The sequence below is a fragment of the Nomascus leucogenys genome, chromosome 18, assembly GCF_006542625.1.
Source record: "Nomascus leucogenys isolate Asia chromosome 18, Asia_NLE_v1, whole genome shotgun sequence".
Classification (NCBI taxonomy): Eukaryota; Metazoa; Chordata; class Mammalia; order Primates; family Hylobatidae; genus Nomascus; species Nomascus leucogenys.
Genome location: NC_044398.1, coordinates 206080 through 225874, shown reverse-complemented (window position 1 = coordinate 225874; position 19795 = coordinate 206080). Strand labels below are relative to the sequence as shown.

The window sequence follows — 19795 nt, the reverse complement described above, 5'->3', positions numbered from 1 at the left end:
TCTCTGGCCCTTTACAGACAAAGTTTGCCAAACCCTGAGCTAGTGTGTGCTGGGCCCTGTGCCAAGCCCTTTGTGTGTGCTCACTCAGTTAACCCTCCCACAGCCCTAAGAGGGGGGCAGGAATGAGGCTCCAAGAGGTTAAGAAACAGACCCAGGGTCACACAGCTTGGAGATGGGTGAGTCGGGGATCAGACCCGGGACCCCTGATATTCCTTAGGGTCTTCGCTTTGTTTACCTTTGCTAATTTATCTTATTGTCTTAAATGCTAAAATGCATACACATTCACTGTAAAAAGGGAGGAATAAAGAAAAGGTGTTGATGGCCCTCTTCGGCCTGGGGTACATCCTGCCATATCTTTCTCCACAGCTCATCCGGGGCTACTTTCCTTTAAATCTACAGCCATTCAGCAAACATCAGCAGAGGAGAACCGTTTTATAAGAAAACTAAGGAGTTTGGAAGAATCTTTCCTTCCTGCCCACCCTGGACCCCCATGAGTAGGTGTGCTGGGGCTGGGCTGCAGTGTTCTCACGGGAAACCGGGAAGCTGGGCCCACGGCCTACATGCTGGGGAAGACAGGTCCTGCCTGTCTCCTGCTGTGGCTCCCCAGTGCTCTGAGGACAAAGCCTGAGCTCTCCCTGATCCTCCACCACCCCTCTCACTCACTCTGGTCGTCTGGTCGCTGGGCCTTTAGTGAGTGTGCCATGTGGGCCCTGGGGCCGATTAAATTCATCGGCCTACTTCCAGCCCCGGGGACCAGGCTCAGCTCCCAGCCAGAGCCCAGGCACATCAGCACCTGCGGTTGTCTACACCCCAACCCCCGGCCTTCGCAGGCACAGCGCCCTCCACCAGATACTCCCGCAAAGGAGGCCTGGGGACCCTGCGGGCGGGGCCGGGGGTGCAGGGAACTGTCAGCTCCTCGCAGCGGCCTCCCCAGGACCCCCCATCCCCTCGCTCGCCCTGAAATGTGTGTCCCTCTCGGCGCCTGGGCTCTCGGGAAAGGCCTTTGCTTGTCTGACTTCGCGAGGGTCCCGGCTCTGGCCCAGGAGCTGGGGAGGGGTGGGACTTGGTGACAGCCGGGTCCCAGCGCCGCGCCCAGACCTAGGCCCTTCTCAGGGGTGCCCTGGGGCGGGGCGTGCGGGGCGGGGGGCGGCGGCACAGCCGGCAGGAGGCGCAGCGCCCGCTCGCAGCGCGGGGAGGTGGGAGGGGAGCGGGGCGGGGAGCGGGGCGGGCGGGAGGGAGAGGGGAGCGCGCCGGAGACGCGCGCGCCCAGCCCACCCCCCGCGCCCGCCGCCGCCCGGACAATAAACAGCAGCTTTGCGCGGGGCGATGCCCGAGCCGGTGCCGCCGCCCCCGCGCCGCGCAGCCCCGGCCGCCAGGCCTTAGCCCGCCCCGGCCCCCGCCCGGCCGCGTCCCCCTCCCCTCCCCTCCCCTCCCCCGCGCGCCGCCCGCGCCCGCCCCCGCCCGGCACCGCGGACCCACCCGGACCTCGGCGGGGAGATGGAGTGAGTAGGCGCGCTCGGGCCGCGGGGCTGGGGGCCCGGAGCGCCGGGAGCCGGGGAGGGGGGAGGCCCCCTCTCTCGCGCCCCACTGGGGGCGTCGCGGCCCCCGCGAGGAGCAGGAGGCGGCGCGGGGCTGCTGGGGCCGCAGCTCAGCCGGGAAGAGACTCGGGCTGGGCCGCGCCTGCCGGGAGGCCTCCCTGCGCCCGGACCCCGGCTGCCCACCCACCGGCGCGTGGGGACCCGGGCAGCGGCGGCTTGGGCCAGTCCAGGACGCGGGGAGGGGGAGGCGCGCGTCTCCGCCCGCGCCCCGCCCGCGTCTCCAGGGCGAGCCTCGGCTCTCTGCCACCTGTGGGTGGCCCCGGGGAGATGGAGCGACCCCTCCCCAGATTGCACCGGTCCGGCCTCGCGCTTACGCACCCTTCCCCCTCCCCAGTCTGAGCGCACGGCTCCTGGCGCCCTGGACGCGCGCGCGGGCCGGTGCCCCCCCACCCCCGCCCTTCCCAAGGGCCTCCAGGGGTGTCCCGAGCCCCCCGCCACTGCGCAGGTCCCGAGTTACCGCTGGAGGGAGAGGGGCTGCCCTCGGCTTCCCGGGTCTCTGGGGTGTGTGCGAAGGGAGAGGAACCGGCGTTTTCCAGCGGGGCGCCTGGGTCGGATACCCTCTCGGGGAAGTGTCTCGGAGCTGGGGCTCCACTGGTGTGTAGCTACAGGAGTGGGCTGGCCCTGGGCTGGGATCCCTGGACCCCCGCGTGCCTGCGCATGTGTGGGGTCGGGAGGGGTGGGCAGTGGAGGGTTCCTGTGCACAGCAGGCACCGAGCGAGGGCGCGTGGTCATTTCGGGGACCGGTCCCCTCTTCCTGGTGCTCGGGTACCCCCCTGCCCCTCACTCCCACAGGTGGGCACTGCATGGGCAGGGGTCAGGAGGCGCCTCCTGGGGTCACCCACCTGCCCACTTCAGGACAGGGGAACCAGCTGCCCTGCTGAGGCCCGGGTCCCCACTCCAGCCCGAGGACCGAAGACCGGATCTGGAGGCCGCCTGTGGCCCCCTGCCCTTCCCACTGGGCGTGTTTTCTAAGCCGCCAACTTTCCCCCGGGGATTCACCCGTGACCCGCCACGCCCGCGGCTGGGTGGGGGCCGCTGCCTCCCTCCCTCCCTGGGAAAGCGAGACACCCAGTGTCCTCTGCTTTTGAAAACCCAGACAAAGGCCTGACCCCGCTCCCCGTCACCCCGCCCTGGGAGCTCAGCCAGGGGCTCAGGGGAGCCAGGGCCCAGACTTGCCTGCTCCACACCCCCACCCCCACCCCCCAGCCTTGTTTATCTGCCCTGCTCTCCAGGCCCCCGGGGAGCCTCTGGGCCTCTGACAGCCAGGCCTGGGCAGGGTGTGGCTGTGGGGAGGGGGCTGCCTAGGAGGACGACGGAGATCTCCCTCCCAGAGGAGGGGTGTCAGGGAACACTCCGGGTCGGGCCCATTGTTTCCTTCCTGCCACCCCTTCCTTTCCCACGGGGGATACTGAGGCCCAGAGGGGAGGTGATGCGGCCCCCTCCACACCCCCCCCTCCATCACACAGCGCCTGGGGCGGGGGGCCTCGGTGCCTCCTGCTCTGCCCCACGGGTTCTCCGTTCTGGATCAGAGGGTGGCCCACAGGTCCCCCACTGGGTCATCATTGCTTTTGGGGACCCAGATATGGGACAGGCACCCAGCGTTAACCGGCTGTGAGCCACCATGCGAGGACGCCTCTCTCCCCGGTTCCCGGGCTGACAATGGGTGGGGACAGGCCCATCTGGTGCCGCCCGGTCTTGGACACCTGCCCCCTCGTTCTTCTCCCCAGCGGGCTTCAGGCACGAAGGCCCCGTCCGCTAGAACGTGATCGCTTGCCTCCTCCCGTTTCCACAGATTTTCCAGTTGAAGACACGGGAGCTGGCTGTGGTTTATGGTGGTGCCCGTCTTGCTGGAAAGTTTCACAAATGAATTTAAAAATTTTAAGAATTTTAAATGTCATTCAAGAACAGGTTAAGTTATTTTTTGTTAATGTGAGGATTTAAGGAAAAACTAGCGGGTTGCTAACCACAGGGCTGATGCTGCCAGGGTGAGGAGACCCTCCAGGAAGGAGCTAGGGAGAATCTGTGCTTCGGAGAGAATCTCTGTGCTCTGCGAGGGTTTGTGTGGCCCCTGAGTGACACATGGTCTGGCTGGTAAAATAAAGATATTTTGGCCCGCAGCAGCCATTCTCGAGCACCCACAGCCCAGTCCTGGGTAAAGGCAAGGCTCAAACCCCCGGGATGGGGAGGAGAACAGACTTGGGCCTGGACAGATGGTCAAGACCGGCCCAGACTCCTCCCTAACGCTCCTTCACACTTGCTAATCCCCCTTTTTAATGAGAGGCAGAGCCTGTTAAAAGGCAACAGTATCTAGTGATAGTTGAATTTAATAACAAGCTTTTACTTCCGTTGTGTCTGTTTCTTCCTCCATGTTTTCGCTCTCTTGTTTGTGGCTGTGGCTTGTCTTGACCACAATGTAATGTTTCTTTCTAAAAGAAGGCGATTTGATTTACGTTGGAGTGGCTTTGAAGGCAAGGAATAGACAGATACTGTCGGGGAGGCGGCGGAATGTGGGAAGGTGGTTTCTTTCTTTTTTCCATGTTGCCCAGGCCAGTCTCGAACTCCTGGGCTCAAGCGACTTACCTGCCTCGGCCTCCCAAGTAGCTGGGACGACGGCATTGCATGAGAAGGCGGTTTGAGAAGTGCAGGCGTAATTTATTCACTCAGCAACCATTAAGTGGGTACCTGCCTTTTCCAAGGCCCTGTTCTGAGTGCTCTATGTGTGTGAATTCCTTTGATGCCTTTTTTTTTTTTTCTTTTGGAGACAGAGTATCTCTCTGTTGTCCACGCTGGAGTGCAGTGTTGCGATCTCCACTCACTGCAACCTCCGCCTCCCGGGTTCAAGGAATTCTCCTGTCTCAGCCTCCCGAGTAGCTATGACTGCAGGCGCCCGACCCCGCGCCCAGCTAATTTTTGTATTTTTAGTAGAGACAGGATTTCACCAGGTTGCCCAGGCTGGTCTTGAACTCCTGACCTCAGGTGATCCACCTGCCTCGGTCTCCCCAAAGTGCTGGGATGACAGGCGTGAGCCATGCGCCCGGCTGGCACTCGCCTTTTCCATGGCCCTGTTCCGAATGCTTTATCTGTGAAAAATCCCTTGACCCTTGATCCTTTTTTTTTTTTGAGACAGAGTCTTGCTCTGTCGCCCAGGCAGTGCAGTGGCGTAATCCCGGCTCACTGCAAGCTCCACCTCCCGGGTTCAAGCGATTCTCCTGCCTCAGCCTCCCGAGTAGCTGGGACTACAGGCGCCCGCCCTCACTCCCGGCTAATTTTTTGTATTTTTGGTAGAGACAGGGTTTCACAGTGTTAGCCAGGATGGTCTCGATCTCCTGACTTTGTGATCTGCCTGCCTTGGCCTCCCAAAGTGCTGGGATTACAGGCGTGAGCCACCATGCCTGGCTTTTTTTTTTTTTTTGGAGGCAGAGTCTCGCTGTGTCCCCCAGGCTGGAGTGCAGTGGCACGATCTGGCTCACTGCAAGCTCCGCCTCCTGGGTTCAAGTGATTCTCCTGCCTCAGCCTCCGGAGTAGCTGGGATTACAGGCACCCGCCACCACGCCCAGCTAATTTTTGTATTTTTAGTAAAGACGAGGTTTTGCCATGTTGGGCAGGCTGGTCTCAAACTCCTGACCTCAGGCGATCCTCCCAGCTGGGCCTCCCAAAATGCTGGGATTACAGGTGTGAGGCACGGTGCACGGCCCACTCCTTTGATCCTTACAGAAGCCCTGTGAGAGAGGGAAACTGAGGTACAGGACGGTCCAGTGGCACGTGTAAGGACCCAGCTGCAGAGGCATGGGTGGGGGTTTGCTGCTGGGTGGGCCAAGTGTGCTCCCTGTAAGCCGCCGGGGACAGGGGAGGGTTTTTGGTACCTGTGTCTGGGGGTTGTGGTCCTGTGGGGCGTGGTGTTCTGGATATCAGACATCCTGGGGTTGGCTTTCAATCCTGGTGTGTTTACTGAGAAACACAGAAGGTGGCCTTGTCGGTGGTCTTGGCTCCCGGGGCATCTGCCCTGCCTCTGTGCCCACCCACGCCGTTCTGTGATTTGGGAGAGGAGTGTGGAGAGGGGGTGTCCCGACTCCCCGTCACACCCTGGCATTGGCATGTCAGTCTCCTCCGGGCCTCACTATTCTCATCTGGCGAGTGGGGATGTGACTGCCATCATTAGGGGAGGCAGGGGTAGAGGAAGGGCAAGTGCTTTAGGGTCCTGGACCCTCTAAGCACCACCCAGTGGGGGCATCTCTGCCTCTACCCGTTAGCCAGGTTCATCCTCAAGGGCCTCAGATTTTGAAGCTGGGAAATTGGCTCATGTTGTTTTTGTTCGTTTGTTTGAGATGGAGTCTCGCTGTCACCCAGGCTGGAGCACAGTGGTGCCATCTCAGCTTATAGCAACCTCTGCCTCCTGGGTTCACATGATTCTCGTGCCTTAGCCTCCCAAGCGGCTGGGACTACAGGCATGCACCACCATGCCTGGCTAATTTTTTGTATATTTTTAGTAGAGACGGGGTTTCACCATGTTGGCCAGGCTGGTCTCGAACTCCTGGCCCCAAGTGATCCGCCCGCCTTGGCCTCCCAAAGTGCTGGGATTACACGCATGAGCCACTGCGCCTACCCTATGTTCTTTTTTTTCTTTTTTTTTTTTTTTTTTTTTTTTTTTTTTTGAGATGGAGTCTTGCTCTGTCGCCTAGGCTGGAGTGCAGTGGGGCAATCTCGGCTCACTGCAAGATCCGCCTCCCGGGTTCATGCCATTGTCCTGTCTCAGCCTCCTGAGTAGCTGGGACTACAGGCGCCCGCCACCACGCCCGGCTAATTTTTCTGTATTTTTAGTAGAGACGGGGTTTCACTATGTTAGCCAGGATGGTCTCGATCTCCTGACCTCATGATCTACCCTCCTCGGCCTCCCAAAGTGCTGGGATTACAGGCATGAGCCACCGCTCTGGGCTTTTTGTATATTTTTTAGTAGAGACAAGGTTTCACCATGTTGGCCAGGCTGGTCTCGAACTTCTGGCCTAAAGTGATCTGCCTGCCTCGGCCTCCCAAAGTGCTGGGATTACAGGCGTGAGCCACCATGCCCGGCTAATTTTTGTATTTTTAGTAGAGATGGGGTTTCACTATGTTGGCCAGGCTGGTCTCGAACTCCTGACCTGAGGTGATCCCCCTGCCTTGGCCTCCGAAAGTGCTGGGATTACAGGCGTGAGCCACTGCGCCTGCCGGTCTCCATCTCTTGACCTCGTGATCTGCCCTCCTCGGCCTCCCAAAGTGCTGGGACTACAGGCGCCCGCCTCCATGCCCAGCTAATTTTTTGTATTTGTAATAGAGATGGGTTTCACCGTGTTAGCCAGGATGGTCTCAATCTCCTGACATGGTGAGCTGCCCGCCTCAGCCTCCCAAGGTGCTGGGATTACAGGTGTGAGCCACCACACCTGGCCTTCTTTATTTTTATTTTTATTTTTGATATGGAGTCTCGCTCTGTCGCCCAGGCTGGAGTGCAGTGCCGCGTTCTAGGCTCACTGCAGGATCTGCCTCCCAGGTCCATGCCATTCTCCTGCCTCAGCCTCCCGAGTAGCTGAGACTACAGGCGCCCGCCACCAAGCCCGGCTAATTTTTTTTGTATTTTTAGTAGAGATGGGGTTTCACTGTGTTAGCCAGGATGGTCTCGATCTCCTGACCTCATGATCTGCCCGCCTTGGCCTCCCAAAGTGCTGGGATTACAGGCTTGAACCACCGCGCCCGGCCTTCTTTTTTTTAGACTGGGTCTTACTGTGTTGCCCAGGCTGGAGTGCAGAGGTGTGATCATAGCTCACTGCAGCCTCAACGTCCCGGGCTCACGTGATCCTCCACCCAGCCTCTTGAGTAGCTGGGACTACAGGTGCCACCACCACACCCAGCTAATTATTATGTTTTGTCTTGTTTTTGTAGAGACGGGGTTTCCCTGTGTTGCCCAGGCTGGTCTCAAACTCCTGGGCTCAAGCAATCCTCCCACCTCGGCCTCCCAAAGCACTGGGATTACACACGTGTGAGCCACTGCACCCAGCCTGATGTTCTTTAAAAGCATCATATCGGCCGGGCGCAGTGGCTCACACCTGTAATCCCAGTTCTTTGGGAGGCTGAGGCAGGAGGATCACCTTAGGTCAGGAGTTCGAGACCAGCCTGGCCAACATAGTGAAACCCCATCTCTACTAAAAATACAAAAATTAGCCGGGCGTGGTGGGCGCCTGTAATCCCAGCTACTCAGGAGGCTGAGGCAGGAGAATCACTTGAACCTGGGAGGCAGAGCCTGCAGTGAGCCGAGATTGCACCACTGCACTCCATCCTGGGCAACAGAGCGAGACTATCTCAAAGAAAAAGCATTATATCACCTTTTTCTGAGTGTAGGCCCCTGTTTCCTCTCGTCCTTTCTTGATCTAGGAAACCCGTCATTTGTTTATTGAACTAATGCTCCCTCCTCACCATCCTCGTGCTGTGCAGGATCAGAAGGGTCTGGAAGGCCATGCAGGGTCTTCGCTGAGGTGTGAGAAAGGCTTCCTGATCCAGTCCATCATGAACCTTTTCTGAGAAGGATGTTTCAGGGTTCATCCAGGCAGGCAGAAGGATGCACCTTGTGGAGGGACTGGCATGTGCAAAGGGCTAGAGGTGGGAAAGCGTCGGAAGAAGAGAATGTTCTTTGGTGTTTGTTCCTGCTGGGCCTTGAGTGCCAGGATGGGGAGTCATGGATAGTGTGTGAGCAAGGGAGGAGCAGTGGCTGACCTGGTCATCAAAAAAGAGGCTCTGGCAGCTGAGGGTGAGACCAGGGAGGAGTAAGTCATGGCCAGGCCTTGATGGTGGCCACGGGGGCCACATGGAGAGAAACGGCAGAGCCAGAGGGGGCAGGACCCCATGTCTAGGAGGGCAAACACAGGATTCCAGAACTGTGTGTGGTCAGTGATGCCCACAGGGACGGGGCACCCTGGCCAGGGAGAAGTGGCCTGGTCCCTGGATACATGAAGGGGTGGAGGGCATCCTCTGGGAGGATGGCTGTATGGACGTCTTGGTGTCTAAGGAGTGTAAAATCAGGCCAGAGTGGCTGTCTCCTGCCCCAGGGTTTCAAGCAGAAATTCAGGGACAGTCAGAGCCAGTCACCAGGACAGAGCCTGGACTGGGTGGGAAGAGGGAAGGGGAGCCAACCAGAGGAGCCAGGCCTTGGGATGGGCAAGACTTAGATTAGGGCCGAGCACAGTGGCTCACGCCTGTAATCCCAGCACTTTGGGAGGCCGAGGCGGGCGGATCACCTGAGGTTGGGAGTTGGAGACCAGCCTGGCCAACATGGTGAAACCCTGTCTCTACCAAAAATACAAAAATTAGCCGGGCATGGTGGCAGGTGCCTGCAATCCCAGCTACTCGGGAGGCTGAGGCAGGAGAATCGCTTGAACCCAGGAGGAGGAGGTTGCAGTGAGCCGAGATTGCGCCACCGCACTCCAGCCTGAGTGACAGAGCGAGACTCTCTCTCTCAAAAAAAAACAGAAAAAAAAAAAAAAAAAAAAACTTAGGTTAGGACCAGAGTGAGGCCAGCTGAGTGGGAGGCGCTGCATGGTCAACAGACTGGTGGTGGGACGGGGCCAGGCCTGGGAGCCCCTCCCTGGCGGGGCAGAGGCTGTGGGCAATGGAGGCAGTGATGCGGGACCCTGAAGGCCGGGGAGGGACAGAGGCCCGGGGTGCTTCGGTAACCCCCGTCAGGCAGCGAGAAGCTGATGTCCTCATCAGTTTGTATTCAAATGCCTCCGGCCATGGAAAGTCTCAGGGCAGGGCCAGCAGGGGTTTCAGCACCCCATGGGGGCTGGGAAGGATCTCAGTCCCTGGCCTGGCCCTTGTTGAGAAGGCTGGCATTCCCATTACACACGCACGTATACACACACGTACACAGGTATGTATACACACGTCTGTATGTATATCATTCTTAACAGCTTTATTAAAATACATTTCACACGCTGCACAGTCTGGCTGCTTAAAGTGTATAGCTCAGTCGTTTTTAGTACACTGACAGGGTGTACTTTTTTTTTTTTTGAGACGGAGTCTCTCTGTCACATAGGCTGGCATGCAGTGACGTAATCCCGGCTCACTGCAACCTCCGCCTCCCGGGTTCAAGCGATTCTCCTGCCTCAGCCTCCCAAGTAGCTGGGATTACAGGCGCCCGCCACCACGCCCGGCTAATTTTTGTATTTTTAGTAGAGACGGGGTTTCACCATACTGGCCAGGATGGTCTCGATCTCTTGACCTTGTGATCCACCTGCATTGGCCTCCCAAAGTGCTGGGATTACAGGTGTGAGCCACCGCGCCCAGCAGAGTTGTGTATCTTTCACCACAATTTTAGAACATTTTCATCACCCCCAAAACAAGCCCTGTCCCCATTAGGCGTCCCCTCCCGTCCCCTCCCCCAGCCCTCACGGAGCCAATCCCCTTCCTGTCTCTGGATCGGCAGGTCCTGGATATTTCGTAGACATGGCATCACACGCTGCGTGGCCGTCTGTGTCTGGCGTCTCTTACTGAGCATGATGTGCTCAAGGTGCATCCACGCCGTGGCCTGGGTCGGAGCCTCGCTCCTGTTCACGGCTGAGTCGTGTTCCAGTGCGTGGACGGCCACATTGCGTTTACCCACGCATCTGTAGATGGACACCCGGGTTGGTTGATCTATGAATCTGTAGTTCCCCCCCGAGATGGTTGGAGCTTGTGCTCTGTTCACACTGAGGAGTCTGGGTCCTGCTTTACATAAATGTAAGTCGTGACAGTGAGTTTCTTTAAAAAGAAGAGGCAGTGATCAGATGACAGGTGGCCCTGGGAGTGGCGGGAGTGTGAGAAGAGGGGGCTGGGTTTGGGGGGACCTCTGGGTGGGCGCTTCCTCTGAAGATGGAAAGACCCTAATTGACTCCCTGGGGCAGCAAGCATTTATTGAGCACCTGCTGTATGCCTGGTGGCAGGGACAAAAATGACACAGTTGCTGTCCTGGTGAGAAGACAAGATCACACCTGTAATGCCAGCACTTTGGGAAGCTGAGGCGGGCGAATCACCTGAGGTCAGGAGTTTGAGACCAGCCTGGCCAACATGGTGAAACCCCATCTCTACTGAAAATACAAAAATTAGCTGGGCGTGGTGGCAGGTGCCTGTAATCCCAGCTACTCAGGAGGCTGAGGCAGGAGAATCACTTGAACCCAGGAGGCAGAGGTTGCAGTGAGCTGAGATCGTGCCGCCACACTCCAGCCTGGGCAACAGAGGGAGACTCCATCTCAAAAAAAAAAAAAAAAAAGATAAGTAAAGTGATCCGGGTGGAGACGGCTGCAGGGGTGCCTGGGGCTGAAAATTAGGCCAGACGAGGCCTAAATGGGGAGGTGACGTCTGCAGAAAGGCCTTGGGCCTGAGGCCCGGGGAGGTCTGGGTGACCGTGCACCAGGCAGCAGTGCAGCCAGCAAAACGGCCCTTCGGTGGGAGCTCTGTGGGACGTCTCAGGAGTGTGGCTGGAGTGCAGTCGTGTGGGGAGGGACCATGGGGCCTCTGCAGCAGGGTTTGCCCTGAGACCCTGCTGAAAGCCAGGGAAGGCCCCGTTCACGCCTCACTGCCCCGTCTTCCCAGGAGGGCCCCGGGCAGGGTCCCTTCCCACCCCGGTTAATAGGCAACAGGTTTGCTTCTCTGCATCTGTGGCCTGCTTTGACCTCCGTCTTCTCCTCTCCCCCGGGGTGATGCCTCTCTGCCTTAACCCATTTAGGGTTCTTGGTGCCCCAGAGACTGGGGTGGCGCTGGGGGCCTCCGTGCTGCATCCTGGGAGGGCTGGGAGGAGGTTCCTTCCTGGAAGGCTGCCTGGAGGAGGTGGCTGTGCTGGAGCTGATCTTGGCGGTGGAGAAGGGAAAGGGGAAGCTGGGAGCTGATGAAGAGTGAGGGGCTGACATTAGGGCTTGGACTCCGGAGCTTGGAGCAGGGCAGGGCGGTGGAGGAAGCAGGGCGGGGGGCGCCAGCGCTCAGGGGAGACACAGGCTCTGAGGTTGGAGTATCACCGGGACCGGGGAGCAGCTGGGGTCCAGACTCCCCGAACTCCATCCCCTGCCCGGTGGGGGAAGGGGCCACCCTGCTCCCCCCGCACCCCACACCTCGCAGCCCCGCGTGACTCCCCCACCCCCCACAACGGCCAAGGTCACCGTCAGCTCTTTCCTTTCAATTAGCAGCAGGAATGTTCCCGGCGCTGGGCTCGGCGCCTGCCCGGGCAGGGACCCCCTCGTTCTGGCTGGAGCTGCCCGGGCGTGGGTTCTGGAAGGACAAGTTCGACGCCCCCATCACACACGCGCCCCTCCCGCCCCGGACAGGGCCCGCCCTGCTCGCTGGGTGACCTTGGTCGTTGCGTAACCTCTCTGGGCCCTTCCAACACCAACGCCCCGCACCGCAGAGGCCTCTGCGGGGCTCTCATCGGGTTTGGGCCTCATTAACTCATCTCCTGGAGCCGGATTATCTCACGCGCTCCAGACGACGCCCTCGCCGGGCCCCGAGCCGCCCACACCGCCACACGCCGTAAAAAGCATCGCGGGGACGGGAGGCCTGTGCGCGCCGGGGTGGGCGTCGGGCGGGGGGCGTGGCGCTCCAGGGGCTCTGCGCGGCTGCCGGGAGCCAGGGAGGCTCCGAGACCCAGCACCTGCCCCGGGACCCCCTGCAGCGCCGGGACCGCCGCCGCCCTGAGCCTTTCCACGCCTTTGCCCGGGACTCAGCTCCTCCGCCCAGCATGTAAGACCTTTTGTGATCTGACCTCCGCTTCCCTCCGTGAGCCCGGGGGGAGCCTGAGCCTCCGCCGTCCCGCCGACCCCGGGAAGCCCCTGCGCCGGGGACCTGGTCCCGGCCTCGCCGATCAACCGGGAATGAGACTCCCCCGCGGCTGGCGGGCCCCACCCGCAGGAGGATGAACGCCTGGCCACGGCCGTCTGCAGGCCGCCCTGCCCGGCCTCAGTTTCCCCGTCGGTGAAATGGGGCTGACCCGGCTGCAGGAGGGAGTGAGCGCTGGGGGAGGCCTTCTCGGTTTGTGGCGGTTTTGATCCGTGCGTCGTGGTCATATTTCGCTTGATTTTTCCGATCTGTGACGTGGAGCGTTCTGTCGGCCTGACCTTGGCTACCCGGCGTCGGGGGCGGGTCCACACCCCTCCCGGATGGAAGCCCCTTCCTGGGCGGACGCCCAGACGGGACCCCCCCTCCCCTCCCCCAGCCGCCGCGCGGGGAAGAAATTCCCGACCCCTCCCGCCGGTCTAGGCCGCCCCAGGCCCGAAGCCTCGGCCCCCCCAACCCCCCCAGCACGGGCCGGGGGCGGGAGATGCTGCGCCGGCCCCGCCCCCGCGCGCCGGGCCTCAGCGTTGCCATGGGGACGGCGCGGTTGCCACGGCGACCGCCTCCCGCGGGCCCCGCCATCCATCACCGGGGCGGCGGCACCCGGGCCTGGGGAGAGGCGAGGGGGGCGTCCGGGCCTGGGGAGGGGCGAGGGGGGCGCCCGGGCCTGGGGAGGGGCGAGGGGGGGCGCTCCGGGTCCTGGGGAGGGGGGCGAGGGGGGGGGGGGGGGGGGGGGGGGGGGGGGGGGGGGGGGGGGGGGGGGGGGGGGGGGGGGGGGGGGGGGGGGGGGGGGGGGGGGGGGGGGGGGGGGGGGGGGGGGGGGGGGGGGGGGGGGGAGGGGGGGGGGGCGTCCGGGGCGGGCTGGGGAGGGGCGAGGGGGGCGTCCGGGCCTGGGGAGGGGAGGGGGCGGCCGGGAGGCGGGGGGCGCCCGGGCCTGGGGAGGGGCGAGCGGGGCGCGCGGGTATCGGGAGGGGCGAGGGGGGCGCCGGGTCTGTGGAGGGGCCTGCGCCCTGGGGCTGCTTCCCGCGCGTTCCCTGCCCGCCCGCCTGACATTCCCCCGCCCTGGCCGGCCGGGCAGGGACAGGCTGCCCGAGGACAGACACTACCGCCTTGTCTCCAGCCTGGGAGGCGGCCACACAGCCACACTCTGTCCCCGGCTCCGGTCTGAGCGGCCACCTGCCTGCCGGGTGGGGACGGGCCCTGGGCGGGCGGCGTCCAGCCTGATCCTGGGGCCCAGGAGTCTTGCCGTTTTGTGGACCTCCCGCCCCAGCTCTGCTCCCTCCGGGGTGGCTCCGAGCCCACTTAGAGCTGGAAACCAGGACCGTGGGGTGGCCCAGGGCTGGGCGGTTGTTGTTCCAATCTGGCTCTGCCCACGGCCACGCTGTGCCCTCCCTGGACGTGGCTTCCAGCCATGGGAAGAGGGTGCGGGGCAGAGGGAACCGTGTGTGAGAGGCCCTGGGGTAGGGGGCTTGGTGCATAGCCAGGGGGGCCCTGCAGGAATAGACCAACCGGGGGGAAGTGAAGGGGCCGACCTGGGGTTCCTCTAAGGGCTGATGGGAGCCAGGGAGCCTGTAGAGCTGGAGAGGGTCAGGGTCTGATTAATTATTATTATTTATATTAATTATTAATTATTACTATTATTATTATTTTGAGAGAGGGTTTCACTCTGTCGCCCAGGCTGGAGTGCAGTGGCGCGATCTCGGCTCACTGCAGCCTCCACCTCCCGGGTTCAAGTGATTCTCCTGCCTCAGCATCCCAAGTAGCTGGGACTACAGGCACCCGCCACCACGCCCGGCTAATTTTGTATTTTTAGTAGAGACGGGGTTTCTCCACTTTGGTCAGGCTGGTCTCAAACTCCTGACCTCAGGTGATCCACCCGCCTCGGCCTCCCAAAGTGCTCGGATTCCAGGCGTGAGCCACCGCACCTGGCCCATTTTTAAAAATTTTTATTTTTTTATATATATTTTTTGAGACGGAGTCTCGCTCTGTCGCCCAGGCTGGAGTGCAGTGGCGCGATCTCAGCTCACTGCAACCTCTGCCTCCCGGGTTCACACCGTTCTCCTGCCTCAGCCTCCCGAGTAGCTGGGACTACAGGTGCCCGCCACCACGCCCGGCTAATTTTTTGTATTTTTAGTAGAGACGGGGTTTCACCGTGTTAGCCAGGATGGTCTCGATCTCCTGACCTCGTGATCTGCCCGCCTGGGCCTCCCAAAGTGCTGGGATTACAGGCGTGAGCCACCGCACCCAGCCTTAAATTTTTATTTTTGAGACAAAGTCTTGCTCTGTCACCTAGGCTGGAGACAGTGGCACAATCACGGCTCGACCCAGCCTCAATCCCCTGGATTCAAGTGATCCTCCCACCTCAGCCTCCCAAGTAGAAGTAGCTGGGAGCACAGGGACGTACCACCACACCTGGCTTTTTATTTATTTATTTATTTAGTCAGTTAGTTATTTTTGTAGAGACAGGCTCTTGCTATGTTGCCCAGGCTGGTCTCGAACTCCTGGGCTCAAGCAATCCACTGGCCTTGGCCTCCCGAAGTGCTGAAATTACAGGCTTGAGCCACCACATCTGGCCTAGGGTCTGATTCTCTTTTTGAGAAGCTGCCTCTGGCTGGCGGGTGGAGAGGGAGCTGTGAGGGGACAGGGAATTGGCAGGGAACACTAGAGGCCTGGGCTAGGGTGGGGAACGTGGGGTAGGCAGGAAGCGAGGGCCTGGGCCTCAAGGGAACGCACAGTGGATGGTTCACTACCTGCGTCACCTGTTGCTGTGGGGCTGACCCAGAACTCCAGCTGATCTGGCTATTCAGGAAGGGCCCCCAAGCCAGAAAGCTGGATCAAGCCTTTCCTGAACCCCACCTGGTGAAGGCAACTGAACCCAGCCTCCCTGAGGAGGGAGAAGGGAAAGCCACAGAGGGCGCAGCTGGTGTTGCCGAGCCCCTGGGAGGTACCGGGAAGAGTAGGTGTCACCTGCCAGGAAGGGAGGAGCCGATGGGGTCACCTCTGGGGCATGGGAGCTGGACAACTTCACAGGCCTCAGCAGGGCCAGGAAACCGAACCCAAGTGGGGTGAGCAGGCTCCAGGGAGGTCTTGACCCAGAGCAGCCTCCCAGGCTGGGGCTGGGGGTGAGCCAGTGCACTGTGCAGTTTCATTTTCTCTGCTGAACTGGGGGAGGGGACGGGGGCACAAGGGGGTCGTCATAGGTGGCCTTAGAGCTGCAGGCATCTGTGCCTCCGTGTTTGCGCAGATGGGGAAACTGAGGCCCAGAGAGGCGCGAGGGCTCTTTGGAGGCAGGGCTGGCTCTGGGCCCTGACACCAGGCTGAGAGTGCCGGGAGTGGCGGCAGACACGAAGGGCAGGCTGTAATTTCAGTCTCTGGGAAAATAAGACGTTGGGGGGCTGGGGGAACCTGTCTCCCACCCCCGCACCCCTGGTTCCCGCCAGGCCCTGCCCGTCAGCCTGGGCCTCCCCCTGTTGATGCCGCCCAGAGCCCTGGCATTGTTCGGGACATGAGACCGATTCTCCAGAAACCCCCTACTTGAGTTTGGGACACCCACCGCCAACCCCCACCGTCCTCTCCCTGACTCGCTGCAAGAGCCTTGGAAGCCTGAGGGTTGTTGGGAAGGTCAAGGCCAAGCTCAGCCCCAGTCCAGGGCTTCGGTGCTCCTTGCGTTTTTGTTTTTGTTGTTTTGTTTTGTTTTGTTTTTGACAGAGTCTCACTTTGTCGCCCAGGCTGGAGTGCAGTGGTGTGATCTCTGCTCACTGCAACCTCCGCCTCCTGGGTTCGTTCAATTCTGCCTCAACTCCTCAAGTAGCTGGTTTTACAGGTGCCTGCCATCACGCTCGGCTAATTTTTGTATTTTTGGTAGAGACGGGGTTTTACCGTGTTGGCCAGGCTGGTCTCGAACTTCTGGCCTCAGGTGATCCGCCCGCATCGGCCTCCCAGAGTGCTGGGATTACAGGCGTGAGCCACCGCGCCCGGCCTGCGTTTTGCATTTTACTAAGCACCTACTACGTGCAGCTTTCTGAGGGCCCACAGACCAGGGAGGGGAGAGGGGTTGGGTGGCAAAGCTGTTCTTCTGGCAGGTGGGAAGGGAAGCGAGAAAGCAGTGGGGCGGGGGTGCCCTGAACTCGGGTGTGGACCATGGGGCTGCAGACGGATGAGGAGGGGGGCTCTGCACCAGCTTTTGGAGCTGCAGGGCGAGGTTGCTGTGGGGAGGTCAGAGAACCACAGAATTCCTCGGTTCTTTCCTGGGCGAGTGAGCGTGTGGTGGGTGCCTGGTAGGGGTGGCGAGGGCTTCGGTTTCTGGACCTCCTTCCCACACCACAAAAGGCCCTGTAGCTTTGCGTCCTGAAGCCCAGTCCTTTCAGGAGTATCCGGCAACACTGCTGTTCTTTTATTCATTTATTGTTTGTTCGTTTGTTTGTTTGAGGTGGAGTCTCGCTCTGTTGCCCAGGCTGGAGTGCAGTGGCGCGATCTCGGCTCATGCAACCTCCGCCTCCTGGGTTCAAGCCATTCTCCTGTCTCGGCCTCCGAGCAGCTGGGATTACAGGTGCCCACCACCACGCCTGGCTGATTTTTGTATTTTTAGTAGAGACGGGGGTTTCAGCATGTTGGGCAGGCTGGTCTAGAATTCCTGACCTCAGGTGATTCTCCCACCTCAGCCTCCCAAAGTGCTGGGATTACAAGTGTTAGCCACTGCGCCCGGCCATTCATTCATTTTTGACACAGGCGCACACCACCACACCCTGATACTATTTTTTATTTTTATTTTTGGTAGAGGTGGGGTCTTACTAGATTGCCTAGGCTGGTCTCGAACTCCTGGGCTGGAGCAATCCTCCCACCTCAGCCTCCCAAAGTGCTAAAGTTACAGGCGTGAGCAGCCATGGTTTTGCTTTTGTTTTGTTTTGCGACAGGGTCTCACTCTGTTGCCCAGGCTGGAGTGCAGTGGCGCGATCTCGGCTCACTGCAGCCTCGACCTCCCGAGTTCAAGCGATTCTCCCACCTCAGCCTCCCGAGTAGCTAGGAGCAGTTCTTGTGCCTCAGCCTCCGCGCCCGGCTAGTTTTTGTATTTCTTGGTAGAGATGAGGTTTCGCCATGTTGGCCAGGCTGGTCTCGAACTCCTGACCTCAAGGGATCCACCTGCCTCAGCTGCCCCCTGATATTTGTTAAGCGCCTACTGCATACCAGCCCTGGGAGGTGAGGCTACAGCTGCACTGGGTGGGCTGTTTTCAAAAGACAATGATTGGGCCCGGTGCGGTGGCTCACACCTGTAATCCCAACACTTTGGAAGGCTGAGGTGGGCAGATCACCTGAGGTCAGGAGTTCAAGACCAGCCTGGCCAACATGGTGAAACCCCATCTCTACTAAAAAATACAAAAATTAGCCAGGCGCTGTGGCGGGCGCCTGTAATCCCAGCTACTCAGGAGGCTGAGGCAGGAGAATCGCTTGAACCCGGGAGGCAGAGGCTGCAGTGAGCTGAGATTCCGCCACTGCACTCCAGCCTGGGAGACAGAGCGAGACTCCATCTCAAAAAACAAACAAACAAACAAACAAAACCACAATGATTGGATAAGAGCGAGTCTGGGGTTGAATCCGGACTTGGATCCTTTGCTGTGTGTCTTCGGGAGGCTCATCTCCCTCTCCGGGCTTTTCCAAGCCCAGGCTTGGGAGGTGGGGCTGGTGGGTCTTTCATCCTCTGTTTGCCCCTCCTGGGGCTGCACAGTAGGTCTTGGTGGGCAGGAGGGTGTGGAGAGGACTGCCCCAATCCGTCTTCTGGTCTGGGCCAGGAGGTGATACACTTCTTCTTCCTGAAACGCCCTTCTCTGGCCTTTGATGCCTGGTGAACTCCTATGTATCCTTGGTGGCCCTGCCTCAATGTCCGCTTCCCCCCAAACCCTTCCTGGTCACTAGGCAGAGCCTCGTCCCCTCCTGTCCTGGCTTCCTTGGCTGCTGAGGGGGCAGGGAGGGCCCCACTTTACAGAAGGGGAAACTGGGGTTCAGAGATGAAATCACTTGCCCTGGTTACCCCTAGGGGAAGAGGCAGAGCTGGGATTTGAACCGCATCTGACGGACAGCAGGGCTCAGTGAAACAGAGCTTGACCTTATCTCCCTCCCACAGGGTCCTGGCGGCAGAGACCACGTCCCAGCAGGAGCGGCTGCAGGCCATTGCTGTGAGTTTCCGCCGCCCCGCAGACAGTGTGGTCGGGGTGGGGAGGTGGGGGGACCTGGGGTCTTGGGCCCCCGGCCTGTCCTAGGAGCTGGAACCATGGCATGGTGGGTGGTGAGCTATTTGCTTGGGAAACTTGGATTCTGCTGACCCGCAGAGAATGAAAGTGGAGACCCCCTGAGTCGGTAGCTCCTGGACCTCCGGCCTCGCTCTGCCTGATGGGTCAGTGGGGAAACTGAGGCTGGCGTTCCCTGGAGCCTTGCCCTCATCCTGCAGGAAAATAAACTTTGGTGGTGGGAGCACAGATGTGCTTTGGTGCCATCTTGGTGGCCTGCGGCCCAAGAAGGCCCGCTTGGTGTCCGCAGACCCCTGTCTGTGACGCGACCCTCCTGGGACGTGGCCCGGTTCCCGGCTTCAAGTGACTGTCCTGCCTCAGCCTCTCGAGTAGCTGGGATTACCAGTGACCGCCACCACGCTGGGCTCATTGTTGTATTTTTAGTAGAGATGGGGTTTCACCATGTTGGCTAGGCTGGTCTCGAACTCCTGACCTCAAGTGATCCTCCCACCTTGGCCTCCCAAAGTGCTGGGATGACAGGCGTGAACCACCGCATCCGGCCAGTCGTTGATATTCAAGACAAGGTCTTGATCTGCTGCCCTGGGCTGGAGTACAGTGGTGCGATCCGCTGTCACCTGGGAGCCAGTGGGCCACGCGGATCCCCGCACGGAGGAAGCAGGGTCGGGCTGGGCAGAGCCTCGCCTGGGTGTGGAGGGGTCTCCGGGACCCCCACGCCCGGCCCCGACCCCACCCGGCCCTCCCCACAGGAGAAGCGGAAGCGGCAGGCGGAGATCGAGAGCAAGCGCAGGCAGCTGGAGGACGAGCGGAGGCAGCTGCAGCACCTGAAGGTACGGGCGGGGCCGGGACCAGGGTCAGGGAGCGCGGGCGGCAGCGAGGCGGAGGCGACCCAGCCCCGGACTCCTGCCTAACCCTGATCCTGACCCCAATCCCAACCCCGACCCTCACCCTGCCTCCAGCCCTGACCCTGACCCCAACCCCGACCCTGATCCCAAACCTGACCCTGACCCTGATCCTAACCTGATCCTGACTCCAACCCTGACCCTGATCTCAGTTCTGACTGTGACCCTATCCTGACCCCAACCTTAATCCTGACCCTGACCTTGACTCTGACCCAGACCCTGACACCCCCCCCCCAAC

The 19795-nt window shown here is 60.6% G+C and overlaps 1 protein-coding gene across 3 annotated transcripts in view; it reads left to right on the top strand.

The window, feature by feature from the left end:
- Positions 1 to 1254: 1254 nt before the first annotated feature.
- Positions 1255 to 19795, top strand: part of PALM (paralemmin) — a 39048-nt gene continuing 20507 nt past the window's right edge. Inside the window, exons 1-3 of one of the 3 annotated variants that reach the window (XM_030798019.1) lie at positions 1255 to 1502; positions 18535 to 18586; positions 19405 to 19485. In XM_030798019.1, the coding sequence (XP_030653879.1) occupies positions 1498 to 1502; positions 18535 to 18586; positions 19405 to 19485 (138 nt within the window). In that variant the 5' untranslated portion in view covers positions 1255 to 1497. Of the gene's footprint in view, positions 1503 to 10865; positions 12327 to 18534; positions 18587 to 19404; positions 19486 to 19795 lie in introns of those variants that run through there. The other 2 variants (XM_030798021.1, XM_030798020.1) reach the window with 2 other exon arrangements.